The sequence below is a fragment of the Somniosus microcephalus genome, chromosome 19 (genome assembly GCF_052327205.1).
Source record: "Somniosus microcephalus isolate GS21.2 chromosome 19, FLI_Smic_1.0, whole genome shotgun sequence".
Taxonomy (NCBI): domain Eukaryota; kingdom Metazoa; phylum Chordata; class Chondrichthyes; order Squaliformes; family Somniosidae; genus Somniosus; species Somniosus microcephalus.
The window spans coordinates 11,143,729-11,164,364 of NC_141005.1; the positions used below are offsets into that span (position 1 = coordinate 11,143,729).

General features: G+C 47.8%; 1 protein-coding gene across 16 annotated transcripts in view; it reads left to right on the top strand.

Moving 5' to 3' along the window:
• fbrsl1 (fibrosin-like 1) overlaps positions 1 to 5,256 on the top strand; it is an 843,225-nt gene extending 837,969 nt beyond the window's left edge. For all 16 annotated transcript variants that reach the window (XM_086011930.1, XM_086011933.1, XM_086011931.1 and 13 more), the window contains 2 exons: positions 392 to 617; positions 2,625 to 5,256. In XM_086011930.1, coding sequence (XP_085868056.1) covers positions 392 to 617; positions 2,625 to 3,843 — 1,445 coding nt within the window. In that variant the 3' untranslated portion in view covers positions 3,844 to 5,256. The remainder of the gene's footprint in view (positions 1 to 391; positions 618 to 2,624) is intronic.
• The last annotated feature ends 15,380 nt before the right edge of the window (positions 5,257 to 20,636 follow it).

The window sequence follows — 20,636 nt, forward strand, 5'->3', positions numbered from 1 at the left end:
TTGTCAACCAACACGGCAGGCGTTAGACGGACTTTTTACAGTTGACTGTGTTTCAGGAAGTCGACCTATCTGGGTGTAACCCAGCCTTTCAGGCTGCATGAGTGCAGGCCTTCACTGGTGTTGCTGTGTGGTAGAAATTGCGGTGAGATAGTGTATCTCCTATCTAGGCTAGCTGCCTCATCGGATGACCCCATTACAAATGAGCAACTCTGCATCTGTGGAAAGCCCAAGTATGAATGCCAGCTTGAGGCTGGAGTTCAAACCCAGCTCCCAAGAGTGTTTTTTTTTTGGTTTTTACAAATATAACATTTTGACTTGTACTTCATGTTATTTTTAAAAGGTCTGCCAACTACTTGATCGGTGTGCTTTCCTCCCTATTCCACTTTCTCAGCTTCCAACAGCATGTTTGGTCACAAAGAAGGTCCAGGTATACAGAGCCTCAACAACGCTCACGAGCCGTGGAACCGCCTCCATCGAACGCCACCTTCATTTCCAACGCCACCACAGTGGCCAAAGCCAGGGGATTCTGAACGAAGCTCCTCAGTAACTAATCACGACAGAGATCGAGATTTGGAAAAAAGAGAATCTTCACTTAAAAGTGACAGAGAGAAAGAAAGGTACCTGCCCAACTAAAACTGCTCACCTGTTCAGTCGGAGTTTTCTAAAGGTAGCCTTCCCTGTGTGAACACTCGGCCTCCTCACTCCACCCGCTTCCTCCAGATATTAAAAGGTTAAATCCTGTTGACTCTTTGCGTGTTCCTCCTCTTCTGACTCATGCTTTTGGGATGGTGCCCACCAGCACCCAAGTGGCCACTATGTGAGCATGGACAGGAACCTGTTGTGAGGGATTTAACCATGGGGGTTATCACAGCACAGCTTGATCCAATCCTTGGGCAGTGTTCAGACTGTGCACTTGTAACAGATTTTTGGGTAGCAGTCAGCAAAGCCTAAATGACGAGCACTCCCTCTCTTCCCATCCCCGGCTTAACACATTAGGACCAATTGTAATGCCTCTGATGTTGATCTAATTCAACATAGAACATGAACAGAAACTAGATCCACCACGCTCAGTTATTTAGGACTAGACCATCTGGAATCTTTAGTCACTGATATGGTCACATGGTCCTGAGTTTATTTGACAATTCTGCCAGACTCTTGCCTTGACTCCGGAATAGCCTAAAATTAGGTCAATACCTAGAACGTGAGGAGGTCCCAGCCTATGCTCGGAACCCCCACTCGGCCTGGTAAGGGGCGGAGCCTAGCCTACTTCTTCCAAGGCCAGTGACACAAAGGGGACATGGACTCCCTGCACTGGGACTTCCCGCTTCTCCGATCACAGTGGGACCCAGCGTTCATTCGGAAGAAGGGCATGAGTGGGCCCCATATTGGTGTGTGGAACCAAGCAGCTGTGAGCTGGAGTTTCCAGCAGGTTGAGGCTGCCAGTGGCCTGTGATGTGCCCGTACTGGCCTGGATGCCCATGCTAATGGGATACCCTCTCAATGATCCTGCATATTGCAGCAAGTCAGAGCTGCAGGGCACGATTCCGGCCCGTGTAAAATCAGTAATGTGGAAGAGAATGTTAATGGTACAGAAATAATCCCTTAATTTGTAACGTTTTTTACAAGGAAGATAGGCAATGCAAATCTGGAAAGAAACAGAATATAAAAGTATAAGATTAGTTTTAGAATAATGCCTCGCAAAATGCAGAGGTCTTTGGGAATCCCAACTCCAGGATATTCGTTAGAATCATAAGAATCTTATAGCACAGAAGGAGAATCTTATAACACAGAAGGAGGCCATTCAGCCCATCGTGCCTGTGCCGGCTCTTTGAAAGAGCTCTCCAATTTGTCCCGCTCCCCTGCTCTTTCCCCATAGCCCTGCAATTTTTTCCTTTTCAAGTGTACGGCCAATTCCTTTTGGAAGGTTACTATTGAATCTGCTTCCACCATTCTTGCAGGCAGTGCATTCCAAATCGTAACAACCCACTGCATAAAAGAAATTCTCCTCATCTCCCCTCTGGTTCTTTATCCAAATGGTTTCTTTCTCTTTGTGGTATTTCTGACTTAACGATACTGGTATGCTTTGCCCACTGATGAAATCCAGCTAATGCTCAGTTATTTGTAAGTTTTAAAGCTTTGCATAGTTGCAAGACGGAAAATTTAATTCTGGGAATATGCAGCTGTCCGTCAGCATCTGTAAAGAGAAAAGACAGCTTAACTTCCTGAAGGGGCTGCACCCAACATTTCTCTTTAAAAGTGCAGACTGACCTGCTGGACATTACCAGCATTTTATAGGAAAGATGGCTTGCCTAAAAACCTTGCAGAGTTCCCGCACTTGTCAGGTTCACTAGATTTGGAGTCGATAGCCAGATTACCAGATACATTTGAAATGAAAACAGAAAATGCTGGAAATACTCAGCCGGTCAGGCAGCATCTGTGGAGAGAGAAACAGAGTTAACGCTTCAGGTCTGTTTCTCTCTCCACAGATGCTGCCTGACCTGAGTATTTCCAGCACTTTCTGTTTTTATTTCAGATTTCCAGCATCCGCACTATTTTGCTTTTGTATCAGATACATTTGTTTGCAGTATTACGCAGTTTGAAATAATTGGCATGTGTTTTTCTAGGGATGGAGTGGAAAAAAACAGGCACTCCAACAGATCGTCACCAGCGTCTGCCCCAGTCAACCACCAAATCAACAACCTCATCCACAGCAACAGCCGAAGCACTAATGATCCAAACCGACATCACAGCAGCGCTGAGCGAGATCGGTCAAAGGAGCTGGAGAGAGAGCACCTGGACCCACTGAGGGAGTTACCTGGCACCGAGCATAAAATCAAGGAGAACCGGTCACCAATAAAGGAAGGACAGAGCCATGAGAGGAGGCTACCTGAGGACAACGCAAAGCCAGTTGTGAGACCCAATTCTCCATACAACAGAGCTGCACTGAGTGAAAGCATGAAGCTCAGCAATTCTATGAGCAAAGACATCGAAAGGAAGGCAGAGCCCTCCTGCGACCTTCAGAAAATAAAGAACGACGTAAAGATAAAAGAGGAGCGAAAGGAAGATAACGAGGTGATGGTGATCGGTTCGGACTCTTCGCAGCATTCCAGGAGCAGCGAGCCACCTCACCATACATCTATACACGGACTTCCACTGGGTCATTCTGTGGGCCCCATGCCCATTACGATGAGCAGCATCCACCAGATGAACAACATGAATGTGCTTGACCGTGCTCGGATGGTGACGCCCTTCATAGGTATGAACCCGCTGGCGGGAAGAGAACGACTAGCCCATCCCGGATTCTCTTGGGATCCTGTCCGAGATGCATACCGGAGCTTCGATTTGCACCGGAGGATGGAGTTCCCACTACGCACAGATCCCATGCACAGATTCCCAACGGCGGCTGGTTACTATGAGCACGATCGGTCGTACAGAGACAGGGAGCCTCACGACTACAACCATGAGCACGTTCTGGAGGTCCGGCGTGAGCAGGAGCGCTTACGGCATGCAGACGAAAGAGAACGCTTACACCTACGGGAAGAGTTTGACCGTGCCAGGTTGCATGCCTTGCATACATCAGCCATGGACAGTCACTTGGCACATGTGCCATCCTTTATGCCTCATTTAAGCGGAATGCACTACCCGAGGCTAAGTCCATCCACTGCCAATCACAATGGGATTTTGAACAGGACCCCACCAACTGCAGCGTTGAGTGCCCCACCTCCTCTCGTACCAGCAGGCAGTGCTCGGTCTGTGTCTCCCCGTAGGACTACCCCACTCACTAACTCAGAGTCCCGGGACTACTCCCCTTCTCGTAATCCCAAAGAAGTCGAGGCACGGTAGTTCTTGGACCTGTGAGAGCTGTCCTGTGTATGAGATCTTTTGATTCAAACAATGCACTGCAACAAGAAGAGAACGCTGTAAATTTATAGAATTGAAGCACAGTTGGGAGGGTTAAAACGTCTGAACTTTGATACCATAAAATTGCTTATAATTGGAATTAATATATTATCAATTATAAATCTCTAGATTTCTTTGTGCAGAGAAGAATTCTGAAATCATGTTTGTACATTTTTCCAATATTTGAAATCTAATTTGTATGGATTTGTAATTTTATTGTTTCACTTTTATTTGTTTGCTTTTAAGTTTTGTGTTCTGTTTTCCAGCAGTTCCAGGCCTCAGACTATTTTAATAATACCCAGGGTTTGCTATGGTATTATTTATCAAGATACCAATTTACAATGAATCCACTGTGAGGTTCCATATTGAGGCCAAAAAAATGACTTTCCTTTATTTGGTTCCCAAAAATGTCTGTGTACTCTGAGAAATGTACAAATCTGAATTTGTTTTGCCTTATTAACGATTACAAGATATGCAGAAGAGGTCCTTGTGGTTCCTGTACAAATGTAAATACTCTGTTGATACTCAGAACATGCTAATTAAATTCTTTACTTAGGTAGCCTTTATAAAGGGTTTCTGAAACCAGAACAGCTCACTGGATATTTGTAACACACAGTTATTCCTATAGTCTCACGTGGAAGTGTGCTTGAAGCTCAGTTTCAGAGAAGCATATTCAATTCAAACTATGCAAGAACCGCAGGCAGGTCTTTCACAAAGGCTGCGCATCCAAACGAATGGCAACACACAGTGGGGGAACACCGCTGCGTGCAACAGGGGGACAAAATATAAATCCATTAAGCAGACACGGAACAGACTGCATTTACGAGAGAGGGAGGGAGAGAAGAAAACTGTTGGACCAATGAGGCACCAGTTCAGAGAGAGGCTTTATTTCTCGATCCACAACACAGACAGTAATGATCAACATTGTATTGGGCAGAAATTCTTAGTGGCTGGCAAGGACATTCAGTGTGGGCCTTGTGTAATTGTGCAGTGTTTTTATGGAATCTGTATACAAGACAAAGTAGTATTTTAGGAATCAAAAATCTCATGGTAACATTTCTGATAAAATACTGTTAGCAATTAAGTCCTTAAACAGATGTTTCTTGCAGTGTGGTTCTGGCTGAACTACTCTGCATGACTCTTTATTTCTTGGTCATATGTAAATTTTGCCATGTTTTACTTGCTGGACAAAAAAAGCAGCATCTGTGTTTATATATCTGGGCTTTTACTCTGTAGTTACTTCATACATCAAGCTGCCATTTCCTCCTTTCTGCTCTGTACTTTGGTTTCTGTATTTTAAACAGACTTGATTCCTGTAGATCAATGAGACAAATACAGCATTGATTTTGGACAAAATGGTTTTGTTTGTTTGTTGTGTCCGAGATCGCACCGATTGTTAACACTACCACTTGTGAGCTGTTGATGCCAAGTTGTTTTGACAATCCCCGCGCAGTGATTCTGTCTGCCTGTGACAATTTTTTTTTAATCTTCAGAGAAATATATGGTCGGCAGTTGCAATAGAGGCTCTGGAGTAGGGGGCGGGGGGGGAAGCCTCAACAGTAACGCTGGCTCTTGTTTCTCTGCTCATTCCCTATGTGAAATAAGCCAGTATTGCATTCGCAGTCTCTCTTCCTGTTTCACGTTGTGAGACATAATATATTGTGAATCTCGCTGCAATTCTCTCAACACAACTTATGACAGGTCCCATCATCTATCCAACCTACACCAAGCTCACAAGGTAACTGTGTGAAGAAGCAGTACTGCCCATCCTCTGTTTCATTGTCTTCAGCATTCACAAAGACTTCCTTGTTATTGATGCATTTGTACCAAGACCTTATTCCCCCTCCATCCTGTAAAAACCAGCATGTGTTCATTTCCTTTTAGATGCGGAGAGGCCGTTTCCCCTGGCTGGAGAGTCGAGGATTAAGGGGCCGGCTGTTTACACTCAAGACTGAGATCAATAGATTTTTGGGCACAAAGGGAATCGAGGGATATGGGAATAGGGTGGAAAAGTGGAGTTGAGGTAGAAGATTAGCCATGATCTTATTGAATGGCGGAGCAGGCTCGAGGGGCCGAATGGCCTACTGCTGTTATTTCTTATGTTCTTATGAATATTTAAACCAAGTCTGCATTCACTGACGATTGGCTCTAACATATTGTGAAGTAGTTGCTCATGGTTTTGGTGTGTTTTTATTTTTGAAAAAAAGGTTCTATTGGTTATACCACGCAAAGAACGTCTATATGCATCGCACTGACGATTTCGTGCTTTAAAAGCCTGGAATATGGAGCCCAGTAGCGCAGCTAGTCAAGTCAGTGAGTTGCTAAACCATGTAGACCTCAGATTCGATCCCCATTCTATGCTGAGTTAGCTGATGTCAGCTCGTGCAACATCAAGGAAGGCTGCAATTGGCCTCAACGCTCCTGGGTTAGAGAGGGGAAAATCAGCCATGCTTTCCACTCCTTATAGCACAACCATCTGCTCGAAATATGCATTTGGACACCAGGTGAGGATAGTATCTGACTCCTCCATGACTCCCCAAGCAGTCACGTAACCCAACGATGCTCACTGTAACCCAATAATATTTGCTGTCCAGGCTCGCATATGGAGAATGGCCACTTGATTGAGGTGCTCAAGCATGGAACTGCAAGAAAAGTCCATGTCTTCAGCAGCAGGGAAGAGAATTGGCAGATAGAGAGAGGTGAACCTCCATCACGATCCCCTCAGGTCTGCTTCTTGACATAATCTAAATGCATTTAACTCCCTTAAATTAACTTGAAAGTTCATACCCACCAGCAGATCCAGTCTCTGCTCAGCTGACTGCAGTGGGGTAAAAGTAAGGATGCCATAGTTGCCTTCAGCACCCTTGGTTTTGGGGGTGGGAGAAATAAACCAGCCAGGATTTCCGCTCCTGATCGCTGCAGAATAACCCTGGCTAGGAACTGCGCTCTTGTGAACGTCATATGAGGACAGCACCGGGCTTGCCTGTCGTGGCTCTCCATAGTCAACAGGCCACTGATACACAGGAAGAATGATTTCTTGAGTTATGTACTGGATAATGAATCAGTCCGTGCCTGCAGCAGCACGACCTGGACAACATTCAGGCTTGGGCTGATAAGTAGCAAGTAACATTTGCGCCACGGATGTGCCAGGCAATGACCATCTCCAACAAGAGAAGGTCTAACCATCTCCCCCTGACATTCAATGGCATTACCATCGTCGAAACCCCTACCATCAACATCCTGGGGGTCACCATTGACCGGAAACGTAAGTGGATCAGCCACATAAATACTGTGGCTACAAGAGCAGGTCAGAGGCTGCGTATTCTGCAGCAAATGGCTCACCTGACTCCCCAAAGCCTTTCACCATATACAAGGCACAAGTAAGTTGTGTGATGGAATACTCTCAACTTGCCTGGATGAGTGAAGCTCCAACAACACTTGGAAGTTCTACACCATCCAGGACAAAGCAGTCCGCTTGATTGGCACCCCAACCACTGCCTTAAACATTCACTCCCTCCACCACCGACGTACCGTGGCTGCAGTGTGTACCATCTACAAGATGCACTGCAGTAACTCGCCAAGGCTTCTTCGGCAGCACCTCCCAAACCCGCAACCTCTACCACCTAGAAGGACCAGAGCAGCAGGCACATGGGAACACCACCACCTCCAAGTTCCCCTCCCAAATCGCACACCATCCTGACTTGGAAATATCGGACGTTCCTTCATCGCCGCTGGGACAAAATCCTGGAACTCCCTCCCTAACAGCACTGTGGGAGTACCTTCACCACATAGACTGCAGTGATTCAAGAAGACGGTTCACCACCGCCTTCTCGAGAGCAATTAGGGATGGGCAATGTTGACCTTGCCAGCAACGCCCACATCCCACGGATGAATAGAAAGAAGACAGCTGCTGACCACTGTGAGACAGCCTTCAGGAGAGGAATAACGCTCTGCCATCTTGCCTCTTCCAATGTCTCTGCCTCTTTAGAAGGACTGCGGTCAGGTCTTGGATTTTCTGAAGTGTTGCTAACATTTCCTTGGACTGAAATCTCTGAATCAAGTTATAAATGCCCTAATGCTCCATTTGCCCTGGTAATTGCTGCTGTTCAACATCTTTAGAATTTTGTCAACTTTCTGTTTTATCTCATTTATCCATATATTGTGTATATTTGTAATTTTGGATCAATATGCACCAGCTATGCTCTTCACGTCTTGTGTCAGCTGTGGCTCAGTGGGCAGCACCCTCGCCTCTGAATCAGAAGGTTGAGAGTTCAAGTCCTACTCCAGGGACTTGAGCACAAAAATCTAGGCTGACACTCCAGTGCAGTGCCAAGGGAGTGCTGCACTGTCGGAGGTGCCATCTTTCGGATGAGAAGTTAAACCGAGGCCCCGTCTGCTCTCTCAGGTGGATGTAAAAGATCCCATGGCACTATTTCAAAGAAGAGCAGGGGAGTTCTCCCCAGTGTCCTGGCCAATATTTATCCCTCAACCAACATAACAAAAACAGATTATCCGGTCATTATCACATTGCTGTTTGTGGGACCTTGCTTTGCGCTAATTGGCTGCCGCGTTTCCCACATTACAACAGTGACTACACTTCAAAAGTACTTTATTGGCTGTAAAGTGCTTTGAGACGTCCGGTGGTCATGAAAGATACTATATAAATGCAAGTCTTTCTTTAAATCGTGAATCCAGGACATCTTCCGGTTCCTGTGCAATTGATAGTAACTGTCCTGCACCAGTGCTTCATTTTCATAGTGTCAAATAACCCGCATCAAATGTCACAATGGTAAGAAAAACTATTTTAAAATAAATTACTAACCTATTTATTTTAAACAAGAAAATGCCTCCTAGTTTACAAATTTTGCAATTATATACTTCAAACTCAGTTGGGTTGCAACCTTGTAATTTACTTAGAGCTATCCATTATTCACAACTTGAGAAATTCATCACCAGCAAACGTGGAAATTCTGCTAGCCTAGGGCTGACGTGTCCACTTGTGTTGCAAGGTAAGGCACTAATCCAAGGGGAGAGAGAAAGATGATTAGCTGGGCCAGTGTGGTGGGGGAGGGGTTCTCTTTACACTTGTGTTTGAAGAAACATAGGGTTAACTTATCAGGTCGATGACCTTTCGTCAGGGTTCTGACAAACAAGTCATCAACCTGAAACGTTAACCCCACGTGTCTCTCGCTCCACAGATGCTGCCTGACCTGCTGAGTGTTTCCAGCACACTTCAGTTTTTATATCCGATTTCCAGCATCCGCAGTGTTTTGTTTTTTGTAGCGGTGTACGGGGTTGATTTAAAGTTAAGTTTTTTAATTAATCAATTTTTTTTTTAATGCTAACTTTTTAGTTGTTTGGTGAAATGTTAGATGAATACATCATCTGTTACAGGTGGGATTAAGTGAAAAATGTAATGTGAGGATTCACTAAAATAGTGCCAGAAATGAAAGGTTGTAATTGCAAAGGAAGACTTTGGAAAAATTGGAGTTCTTTTCACTGGAAGAGAAGAGGTTAGGGGGATAGGTACCAAAAGGTTTACAAAATTCTGTAAGATTTTGGTTGGATAGGTAGTTTTCACTGACTACCCGGTAACAAGGGGACATAAATTCAGGATTATCACTATTAGTGAGCTCTCTCTGGCTTCACTAATGGGACCTTTTATTTCTGTCCTACACATTGTGCTTCAGAGCAAAGTTGTGAGAATGTTTCAAACGTTTGCAATCCATTTGAACATTTTGCTTGATGCATCAAAGTAAAATTTGCACATCAAGTGTCAAACCTTACGAACTGCACTTGTTGTTACGTGTGAACAGCAGCTCATTAAAAACAAGATGCAGCTCTGTGAATCTATGAGCAAAAATTAGACTTGGAAGCCTAACATTCTGAAACTTCTCTGAAGTATGTGTTTCACTCTACATTTAAACATTGCAAAATCTCACCTAAACATGACGAGACATATTCTGAATAATTAAGAATTTTGCAATACTGCAAAGCAATGTGTATGTTTTCCAGCACATCTCTTGGAATTTAATTGAAGAGCTTTAATTTATTTGCTTTAGTGCTCCCCGTAATTGGACTCGAGTAAACAGGATCAGAGCAACCATTTCCACATCACTTTTCTGATCAGTAGCCAAGTCAAGACGCACATTCAAATGTGACCTAGCTTCACTATTCTAAATCACATTTACTTTCTAATTTATAGCTTTGTAAAAAATACAGCACAGGAGGAAGCCATTCGGCCCATCAAGCCTGTGCTGGTACTAGCTCTTCAACTGGAGGTATCTACTGCAATCCCATTTCCCTGCCCTTTCCCCATATCCCTTGGTCTTCCCTTTCATATACTTATCCAATTCCCTTTTCAATAAGAGATTCTGCCTCAGTAGTTCCCTGTAATTAATTCCATGTTCTAATACCCTCTATGATAAATATTTGTACCTTGCCCTTTTGTTCTCTTAATAATAATCCTGAGTACCTGCCCTGTAGCTACCGACGTGCCAACCAGCAGAATCAATCACCGTTCACTCAACAAAATCTTAAATTTCAATTTTTATCCCCATTCACTATTTCTATTCCAGTGGAAAAACGATCCAATTTATCAAGTCTTTGTGCATAACTATATCTAGTTCGCCTTCTCCCATCCTGGTCGTCGCATGACACAACGATAATGGAATTGTTGACAAATCACAGCGATCAATTCATCTACAACAGACCCAGACATGAGGTGAGGAAAACCCCCAGTGGTGGAGAGCTTTGGGAACCTGAGGTTCAAAGTCACCTGTTCCTCCCGAGCTCGCTACGCTCACCCCATGTCATGTCTCACATTACTCATATACTGGATCCCAAAGTGTTAATTTCTGAAAGAAATCTATTTAATTTGCATTTGAACGAGTCAATACTAACTTGCCATTGTCTCCCTAGGGAGCCTGTTCCATAGATTGACCCCTAGCTCACTGAAATATTGGCCCCGATATTAATGGGGAGGTGTTGGGGGGGAGCGGGAAAACCCCAGCAAAGCTGGGGACGTGGAGGTCCTGCAGGACCATCTAATTTGACAGGCTGGCCGGCTGCAGAGCAGGAAAACTAGCGGTAGGCAGCCGCAGCCGGTGACCCTTGGAAACGGTCATCGGCGGGGCGGTGGGTGTGGGAGTGAGAGATCATCAGGGCTGGGTGGGGGGAGGGAGAGAAAGGCCATTGTGGCAGGGGGTTGTGTTAGGGCATGTCAGCAGAGGGAAGGCCGAAGGCTTCCTTGAGGAGCCAGGGAGGGGGTTGTGTTAGGGCATGTCAGCAGAGGGAAGGCCGAAGGCTTCCTTGAGGAGCCAGGGAGGGGGTTGTGTTAGGGCATGTCAGCAGAGGGAAGGCCGAAGGCTTCCTTGAGGAGCCAGGGAGGGGGTTGTGTTAGGGCATGTCAGCAGAGGGAAGGCCGAAGGCTTCCTTGAGGAGCCAGGGAGGGGGTTGTGTTAGGGCATGTCAGCAGAGGGAAGGCCGAAGGCTTCCTTGAGGAGCCAGGGAGGGGGTTGTGTTAGGGCATGTCAGCAGAGGGAAGGCCGAAGGCTTCCTTGAGGAGCCAGGGAGAGCATTCCTGCTCATCCTGGCCCACAAGGAGCGCTGTGAAAGACACCTTGTTGAACCGGCAGCTCCCGCCTCCTTTTCACTGCCGTGTTTCCCGAGCCTTGGGAAACCCGCGCAGCAACTGTTAAATTTAAATCGGGCTCCCAATTGCACTGCCTGAAGTGCCCCACCTCTCGACAGCAGGACACTTCCACGACACGAAACCCACCGCCATAAAAACAGCAATGGGTACGTAATGGAGTGGGTTGGGGGACGCGTTCCCCATTTCTAAATTTTTCACCCACCCGGCAACCCCCTCCGCCCATCGTGGGGCGGTTATTGTCAAGGCCAATGTGTCCGCAGATTATTTTTGACTTTTAACAACTTCAAGACATTAACTATAAGACCCAATTTTCTCTTGAGCAGGAAGTGCTGCCGATGTGAGATGGGTGTGCGACATTTCCCAAGGTGCGGAAGGAGGGAGGGAGTTGGTACTTGGGGTGGGGACCCTCCATCGGGACACCATGACGGCTGGGTGTTCTGCACCTTTGGTGTCGAACTGCTTTTTTTCTTCTCCCAGGCATCTGGACGGTTGCAACCTGCTGCACTTTGTCAGTTTCTCTGCTTCCCTGCCTCAGGCCCACCTCCTGCAGCTATTCACACGTATCTGTGCCCTGGATTTGTCTTTTATTTATTTGATTTCTCTCATTAAGCCTCCTATTGCCTCATGTTAATATCTCTTCTGACATTTATTCACCTCCTGTTTTCCACTTTACAGAGCATTCATTTTTTTTGGTCATGCCCTTCCCCTCTACCTTTTGTTCTGTTTATTTTTTAAATGCGGTTCACCTGTAATATCTTCCAGTTTTGACAACAGGTCCGCACCCAAAACAGCGATTCCTTTGTTCTCTCCACAGATGCTGCCTGATCTCGAGTGTTTCCGGCATTTTCTGTTTCAGTGGAGTTGAACTGTTTAAAGCACAAAACCTTCATTATTTTACCTCCGGATAATAAATGGGTCGTCATTTGCAATGTTCCCTTTAATTTTTTCATTGGGCCGCGCAGCCCATTCAAAATTCCGCAGTTTTCCCCTTTAAAAGCCCGTGAGTTGCCGCACGGGACTTCCAGAGCGCTGTGCGGCCGCGTGGCTTAAAGGGAACATTGGTCGTTTGTGTTGGAAGCGTTGGAGCAATTCCCTTCAGAAGAATCATAAAACCAGTGTGGTAAACCACTGTTATTGTATATTGTTACCTCTGGGTGGCGCTGTGTACCAAGGCATGCCTCAGCTGACTCCGCCCACATGACCAGGTATAAAGGTGGGGGTTTCGCCGACTCACTTCCTTCTTGGAACCAGCCACCCACGAGAGGCATGCTCTGTTCTCTAGTTAATAAAAGCCTTTTCATCACCTTCCTGATTCATCGTCTTTTATGGAGTAATTGATAAGCGTATCAATTTTATTAACTAGAAGTAAAATGGCGACACCTGAACAGCAACAACAGCAGGCGTTGCTGCGAGCCCTCAGACCGGCATGCCTGGACCTCGACCCTCAAGCAGCGGGTTCATCAACCAATTTCGAACACTGGCTGAGCTGCTTTGAATCCTTCCTAGGAGCCTCCGCCGTGACATCGGAGGAGAACAAACTAAAAGTTTTGACCGCCCAGGTGAGCCCTCAAGTATATACGCTCATCCGGGACGCTACTACGTACACGGCGGCCCTCGAACTACTAAAAGGGCAATACACACGCCGAGTGAACACGATTTACGCCAGACACCTCTTGGGATCCCGCAGGCAGCAACCGGGGGAATCGGTAGAGGCATTTTTACGGGCGTTACAGACACTCTGCAGAGACTGCGACTGTAAGGAGGTAACGGCTGCGGGGCACGCGGAGGGACTTACTTGTGATGCCTTCGTCAGGGGCCTCCAGTCCGACTACTCCCGGCAGAGACTGCTCGAAAGCAAGGAGCTCGACCTGAAGATGGCCGTAGCCCTTGCGCTCTCGCTAGATGCGGCCCACCGAAACCTCGAAGCATACTCACGTAACGGCGCCGCGCCATGGCCATCGCGACCGTGGGACATGGGACCGCTGCCCCCGGCACCAACTGCTGCAGCGATGTCCCGAAATCAACTGGGACAGCCGCCCCCGGTAAGAACCGCAGCGATGCCCCGTAACCAGGCCCAAAAATGCTATTTCTGTGGCCAGTTAAAACACCCTAGAGCGCACTGCCCGGCTAAGACCGCTACCTGCTCGGGCTGCGGGAAGAAAGGCCATTACGCCAATGCCTGCAGGGGGAAACCAGCGAACGCCAGCAGCGCCGCGTGCGAACCATGGGGGCAGCCATCTTATCCGCCATTTTGTGCACCTCCGGCCGCATGGCCGCCGCCATTTTATTCGCCCCACTCAACCGCCACTTCGTCTCCGGACTCGACCACCGTCTCGTCGGACGACCATACCGACTCACTAAGCCATACACTGGCCTCCGTTACGCTGGATCAAGCCCTCCCTCATCATCTATCCAGCTCCATGATGGATATCACGGTAAACGGCCGCGCCACCACTTGCCTAATCGACAGCGGGAGCACAGAGAGTTTTATTCACCCAGACACGGTACGTAGCCACTCCCTCACGGTCCTACCGACGTGCCATCGGATTTCTATGGCGTCCAAGTCCCATTCAATGGACGTCGGCGGCTACTGTGTGGTGACCCTTTCGGTTGGGGGCACAGAATATAAAAATTTTAAACTTCTAGTCCTGCCCCGTCTCTGCGCTGCCGTGCTGCTAGGGTTGGATTTTCAGTGCCACCTTAAAAGTGTCACATTAGCATACGGTGGACCCCTCCCCCCACTCACAGTCTGCAACCAACACCTTTTAAATCGCCCGCCGCAAACCACCTGCAGCCTTTCCACACTAAAAGTCCCCCCCCCTCCCTTGTTCGCTAACCTCACCCACGACTGTAAACCCATCGCTACCAAGAGCAGGCGGTACAGCGCCGGGGACAGAGCTTTCATTAGCTCTGAGGTGGAGCGGCTCTTGAAGGAGGGCATTATCGAAGGGAGCACTAGCCCCTGGCGAGCCCAGGTTGTAGTCGTTAAAACCACTGATAAACGCCGCCTGGTCATTGACTACAGCCAAACCATAAACCGGTACACTCAGCTGGACGCATACCCCCTTCCTCGCACATCTGATATGGTCAACCAGATTGCGCAATACAAAGTATTCTCCACCATTGACCTTAAGTCAGCATACCACCAGCTCCCCATCCGCCATGAGGACCGCCAGTATACTGCCTTCGAGGCGAACGGCCGCCTCTACCACTTCCTTAGGGTTCCCTTCGGCGTCACCAACGGGGTTTCGGTCTTCCAAAGGGAGATGGACCGGATGGTTGACGAGAACGCGCTGCAGGCCACCTTTCCCTATCTGGATAACGTCACCATCTGTGGCAACGACCAGCAGGACCATGACGTTAATCTAGAAAAATTCCTCCGTACGGCCCAACGGCTGAACCTAACGTACAATAAAGAGAAATGTATGTTTCGCACCAAACGCCTCGCCATTCTCGGCTGCATGGTGGAGAACGGAGTCATCGGGCCCGACCCCGACAGAATGCGCCCCCTAATGGAGCTACCCCTCCCCCACTGCCAAAAAGCACTGAAGAGATGCCTGGGGTTTTTCTCCTACTATGCCCAGTGGGTTCCCCACTATGCAGACAAAGCTAGACCCCTCATCAAATCCACCTCCTTCCCCCTGACATCAGAGGCGTGTGCAGCCTTCACTCTTATCAAGAGCGATATCGCGAAGGCCACAATGCACGCAGTGGATGAGTCGATCCCCTTCCAAGTGGAGAGCGATGCATCCGACTTCGCCCTAGCTGCGACCCTTAACCAGGCGGGCAGACCCGTGGCCTTTTTCTCAAGGACCCTCCAGGGCCCCGAGACCCAACACTCCTCTGTCGAAAAGGAGGCCCAGGCTATTGTGGAAGCGGTGCGTCACTGGAGGCATTACCTGGCCGGAAAACGGTTTACCCTGCTCACTGACCAGCGTTCAGTAGCTTTTATGTTTAATAATAAGCAGAGGGGCAAAATCAAGAACGACAAGATCTTGAGGTGGAGAATCGAACTCTCCACCTACAATTATGATATCTTGTACCGGCCCGGGAAACTAAATGAGCCCCCAGATGCCCTATCACGTGGTACATGCGCCAACGCGCAGGTTGGTAGACTGCAGACCCTCCACAATGACCTCTGCCACCCGGGGGTCACCAGGTTCTTCCATTTCATCAAATCCCGTAACCTGCCCTACTCCATCGAGGAGGTCAGGACCATGACCAGGAACTGCCAAATCTGTGCCAAGTGCAAACCGCACTTTTATAGGCCGGACAGAGCAAGCCTGATCAAGGCCACTCGCCCCTTCGAGCGCCTGAGCGTCGATTTTAAAGGGCCCCTCCCCTCCTCTGACCGCAATGTGTACTCCCTCAACATAATTGATGAGTACTCCCGTTTCCCGTTTGCCATCCCTTGCCCAGACATGACCAGTACCACGGTCATCAAATGTCTGAATGACCTCTTCGCCTTGTTCGGGTTCCCTAGCTATATACATAGCGACAGGGGCTCATCTTTCATGAGCGACGAACTTCGGCAGTACCTGCTAGCGAGAGGCATTGCTACGAGCAGAACCACCAGCTACAACCCCCGGGGGAACGGCCAGGTGGAAAGAGAGAACGCGACGGTTTGGAAGGCCGTCCTCTTAGCCTTAAAATCTAAGGGCCTTCCGACCTCTCGCTGGCAGGAGGTCCTCCCTGCGGCGCTCCACTCCATCCGGTCACTGCTTTGTACTGCCACTAATGCCACCCCTCATGAGCAAATGTTCGTTTTCCCCAGGAAGTCCACATCGGGAACCTCGCTACCGGCATGGCTGACTTCTCCTGGGCCTGTCCTACTGCGGAGGCACGTAAGGACCCATAAAACGGACCCCCTGGTCGAGAGGGTGCACCTCCTACACGCCAACCCCCGGTATGCCTGGGTGACATACCCAGACGGGCGGGAGGACACGGTCTCCATACGAGATCTCGCACCCTCGGGTACCCCTGAACTACCACCGTTATCCCCCACCACCCCTCCCAATCCAACCCCTGTAGACGACATGCCGGAGCCCCAGGACCCTTCGTTGACCACCCAGACACCAGATCCGACGTTGGATGCTGCAACACCGCCGCCGCCACCACGACGATCAGGACGTCAGACAAGGCCTCCTGATAGACTTAACTACACGAACTTGTAGTACCCTTCACCCCGCCGGACTTAATTTTAAACAAGGGGTGAATGTGGTAAACCACTGTTATTGTATATTGTTACCTCTGGGTGGCGCTGTGTACCAAGGCATGCCTCAGCTGACTCCGCCCACATGACCAGGTATAAAGGTGGGGGTTTCGCCGACTCACTTCCTTCTTGGAACCAGCCACCCACGAGAGGCATGCTCTGTTCTCTAGTTAATAAAAGCCTTTTCATCACCTTCCTGATTCATCGTCTTTTATGGAGTAATTGATAAGCGTATCAACCAGCTAATGTGCCCCCGACACTCCTGCGATGTCAAGTGACTCCGAGAGCAAATTGGACACTAGGCCATTGTAAGAGGCCCCTGTGCAGTGACTGACTGAATGTACCAACCACTCTGGATAAAGTAGCAGCGACAGTTTGGGCACAACACCCAACTCCTGCTCTGCACATCCGATCAAACCATTGATTCAAGGGCCGGGTTATTCCACCTCCCTCCATCAAGTTTTACGGGGAAGTGGGGCAGTCAGTGGCCCCCAAAATTATTTGCGTGATGCCGGGGACCAGGATATATACGATAGACTGACCTCTCACCATCCAAAAGATTCACCTTAATTCCACAATAGCAGAAAATCTAGCCCATTTTTAGGTGCGTTAAGATTTGTACTAGAAATGGTGAAAAATCTTACCTATTCCATATTCAGTTTAATATATATATATATTTTTTTTTTACAATGTTTTACAAAACGAATCTGCGGACACAATATTTTAGGGAGTGAGTGGCCAATCTATGGAACAGGCTCCCGAGGGAGACAGTGGAAGCAGTTGGTATTGATTCATTCAAATGCAAATTAAATTTAAGTAGTGTGAGACATGAGGTGTGGGGAGTGCAGCGAGCACAGGAGCAACAGGTGACTTTGGACCTCTGGTTCCCAAAGCTCTCCACCACTGGGGGTTTTCCTCACCTCCTGTCTGGGTCTGTTGTGGACTCATTGATAGAGATTGATCGCTGTGATTAGCCAACAACTCCATTATCACATCATGTGAGTACTAGGATGGTAGAAGATGGACCTTGGCCTTTTTTCCATCTAGCAATTCCTATTTTCCTTTGGGTTCCTATCCGTATACGGCAGCTACTAGACGTTTCTGGGAGTGAGAAGTTTTAAAGAAGTGATGCGTGTAACAGGAGAGATTCCTCCCCTTAGGAATCCTGCTCGTCCTATCAACGTCATACTCACCTGGAGAAAAAACTTTGGACTGCTACAAGCTGGATTTCACTGGAACAAGACCTTTAGAAAAGGGTTGTGGTGGTAAGTAACCTACGATGCATCTGTTTTTGGTTTAAATAAGATTGAGTGTTTAAGCTATTCGAAAGCATGGGAAGATCAAGGGTTGGGTCAGCTAGCAAATGAGCTCAGTGAGTTCTGCCCTTTTCTTCCCATTTCTTTGATTGGAAAAAATCATGTCGGGTAATCGTATCCCCCCCGAGGTCAATAATTTGGCTTTGGCAGAGAGTTTTAGGGTTACCTCATTTGCCTCTCTGTGGACACTTGTTAGATTGCAAGTGACCAATTAATTTGATATATTGACTGTTAAAACACTTGAAAATGTCAGTCTGCATTATGTTAACACGGCAGTTCAGAAAGCGTGCAGTTTACTTGTGTGAAAGTTTATGTTCTTTTTACTGCTTTGTTACTAAATCACTTCAAAGCTAAACCATTGCACAAATAATTGGGGCGTCCTGTGAATGCTGAACAGTTTCACCATCTTGTGAAATGTTTTCAGTAGGTAAGTGAGGTATGTAAGAACAATTGTGGGTTTTTGCATTCGTCAAGTTGAGGGATGTTAGTGCTGGGGAGCGAAACCGTTCCCATTTCAGGCACTCAGTGTCAACAACAACATCTTGCATTTATATAGCGCTTTTAACGTAGTTAAAACGGCCCAAGGCGCTTCACAGGAGCGATTATCAAACAGAATTTGACACCGAGCCACATAAGGGGATATTAGGACAGGTGACCAAATGCTTGTTAAAGAGGTAGGTTTTAAGGAGCGTCTTAAAGGAGGAAAGAAAGGCGGAGAGGTTTAGGGAGGGAATTCCAGAGCTTTTAGGGCCTTGGTAGTTGAAGGCACGGCCGCCAGTGGTGGAGCGATGAAAATCGGAAATGCGCGAGAGGCCAGAATTGGAGGAGTGCAGAGATCTCGGAGGGTTGTAGGACTGGAGGAGCTTACAGAGATAGGGAGGGGCAGGGCCATGGAAGGATTTGAAAAGAAGGATGAGTACTCCCAGATCAGGTACAGCACAGCCAGATGCAGAGTAAAACTCCCTCTGGCTCAACATGTCCCAGCTCTCCTACACCCATGTGGCATTTCTTTCGATTTCCCACATCATCCATTCTTTCTGAATGAGATTGCCAATTAGTGCCTAATCATAGAATGATACAGCATTGAAGGAGGCCATTCAGCCCATTGTGCCTGTGCCAGCTTTTTGAAAGAGCGATCCAATTAGTCCCACTCAACCTGCTCTTTCCCCACAGCCCAACAAATCTTTCCCCTTGAAGTATTTATCCAAGTCCCTTTTGAAAGTTACTATTGAACCTGCTTCAACCGCCCTGTCAGGCAGTGCATTCCAGATCATCATAACTCGCTGTGTTAAAAAAAATTCTCCTGATCTCCCCTCACCCCGGCTTTTCTGCCAATTATTTTAATTTAGTGACAGTTATTTTGCAGTACTGGCTCACATCAAAGCCAGTGTTCCCGCCTCTCTTGACCAACACCAGTTTGCCTATCGTGCAAACAGATCAACGGAGGATGCAATCACAACTGCTCTACACTCGGCTCTGAATCACTTAGATGGTAAGGAGACCTACATCAGAATGCTGTTCATAGACCACAGCTCAGCATTCAACACTATCGTCCCCAACAAGCTGGCCTCCAAACTCTTGGCCTGAACACTTCCCTCTGCAACTGGACCCTGGGCTTCCTAACAAACAGACCCCAGTCTGTCAAATTAGGTAACCACACCTCCCCGCCCCCCCCCCCGACCCTAAACACGGGGGCCCCACAAGGATGTGTGCTGAGCCCCCTCCTCTACTCCCTCTTCACCCACGACTGTGTGGCTGTTCATGGTTCCAACACCATCATCAAGTTTGCGGATGATACCACGGTAGTAGGCCAGATCACCAACAACGATGAGTCAGCCTACAGGGAGGAGGTCCAGCATCTCGTGACGTGGTGCGCCGATAACAATCTGGCCCTTAACATCAAGAAAACCAAAGAAATCATTGTGGACTTCAGGAAGTCTAAAGGCGGAAGTCACACCCCCATCCACATCCATGGGGCTGTGGTGGAAAGGGTGGACAGCTTTAAGTTCCTCGGAGTCCACATCACGGAAGACCTCTCCTGGTCCCTCAATACCTCCTCTCTGGTGAAGAAGGCCCAGCAGCGCCTATATTTCCTAAGGAGGCTGAAGGGATGTAACCTGTCACCCCTGATCCTCTCTAACTTTTACCGCTGCACAATAGAGAGCATCCTGACAAACTGTATCACAGTATGGTATGGCAGCTGTAGCTACTATGACCGGAAAGCCCTGCAGCGGGTAGGGCTTTATTATGGTTATGTTTATGTTAATGTATTACAAGCCAAATGTATGTTGAATGTTTAAATGTCTTAATCTAAATGTACACTCTCTGGAGCCGCAAGCCTACATTTCGTTGTACTGCACTTGTGCACTAACAATGACAATAAAAGTTGATTTGATTTGATTTGTAAGTCCATGCCTATTAGAAATCGGATTGAGGATGCTCCAAACTTGTTTCACATAACCGGACTTGGAGGAGTTTCATCCCATCAGTCTCTGGTGGATTTGAACCCAGGTGCCAGAGGTGAAAGGCCAGGGACTAACCCGTAACCACCATT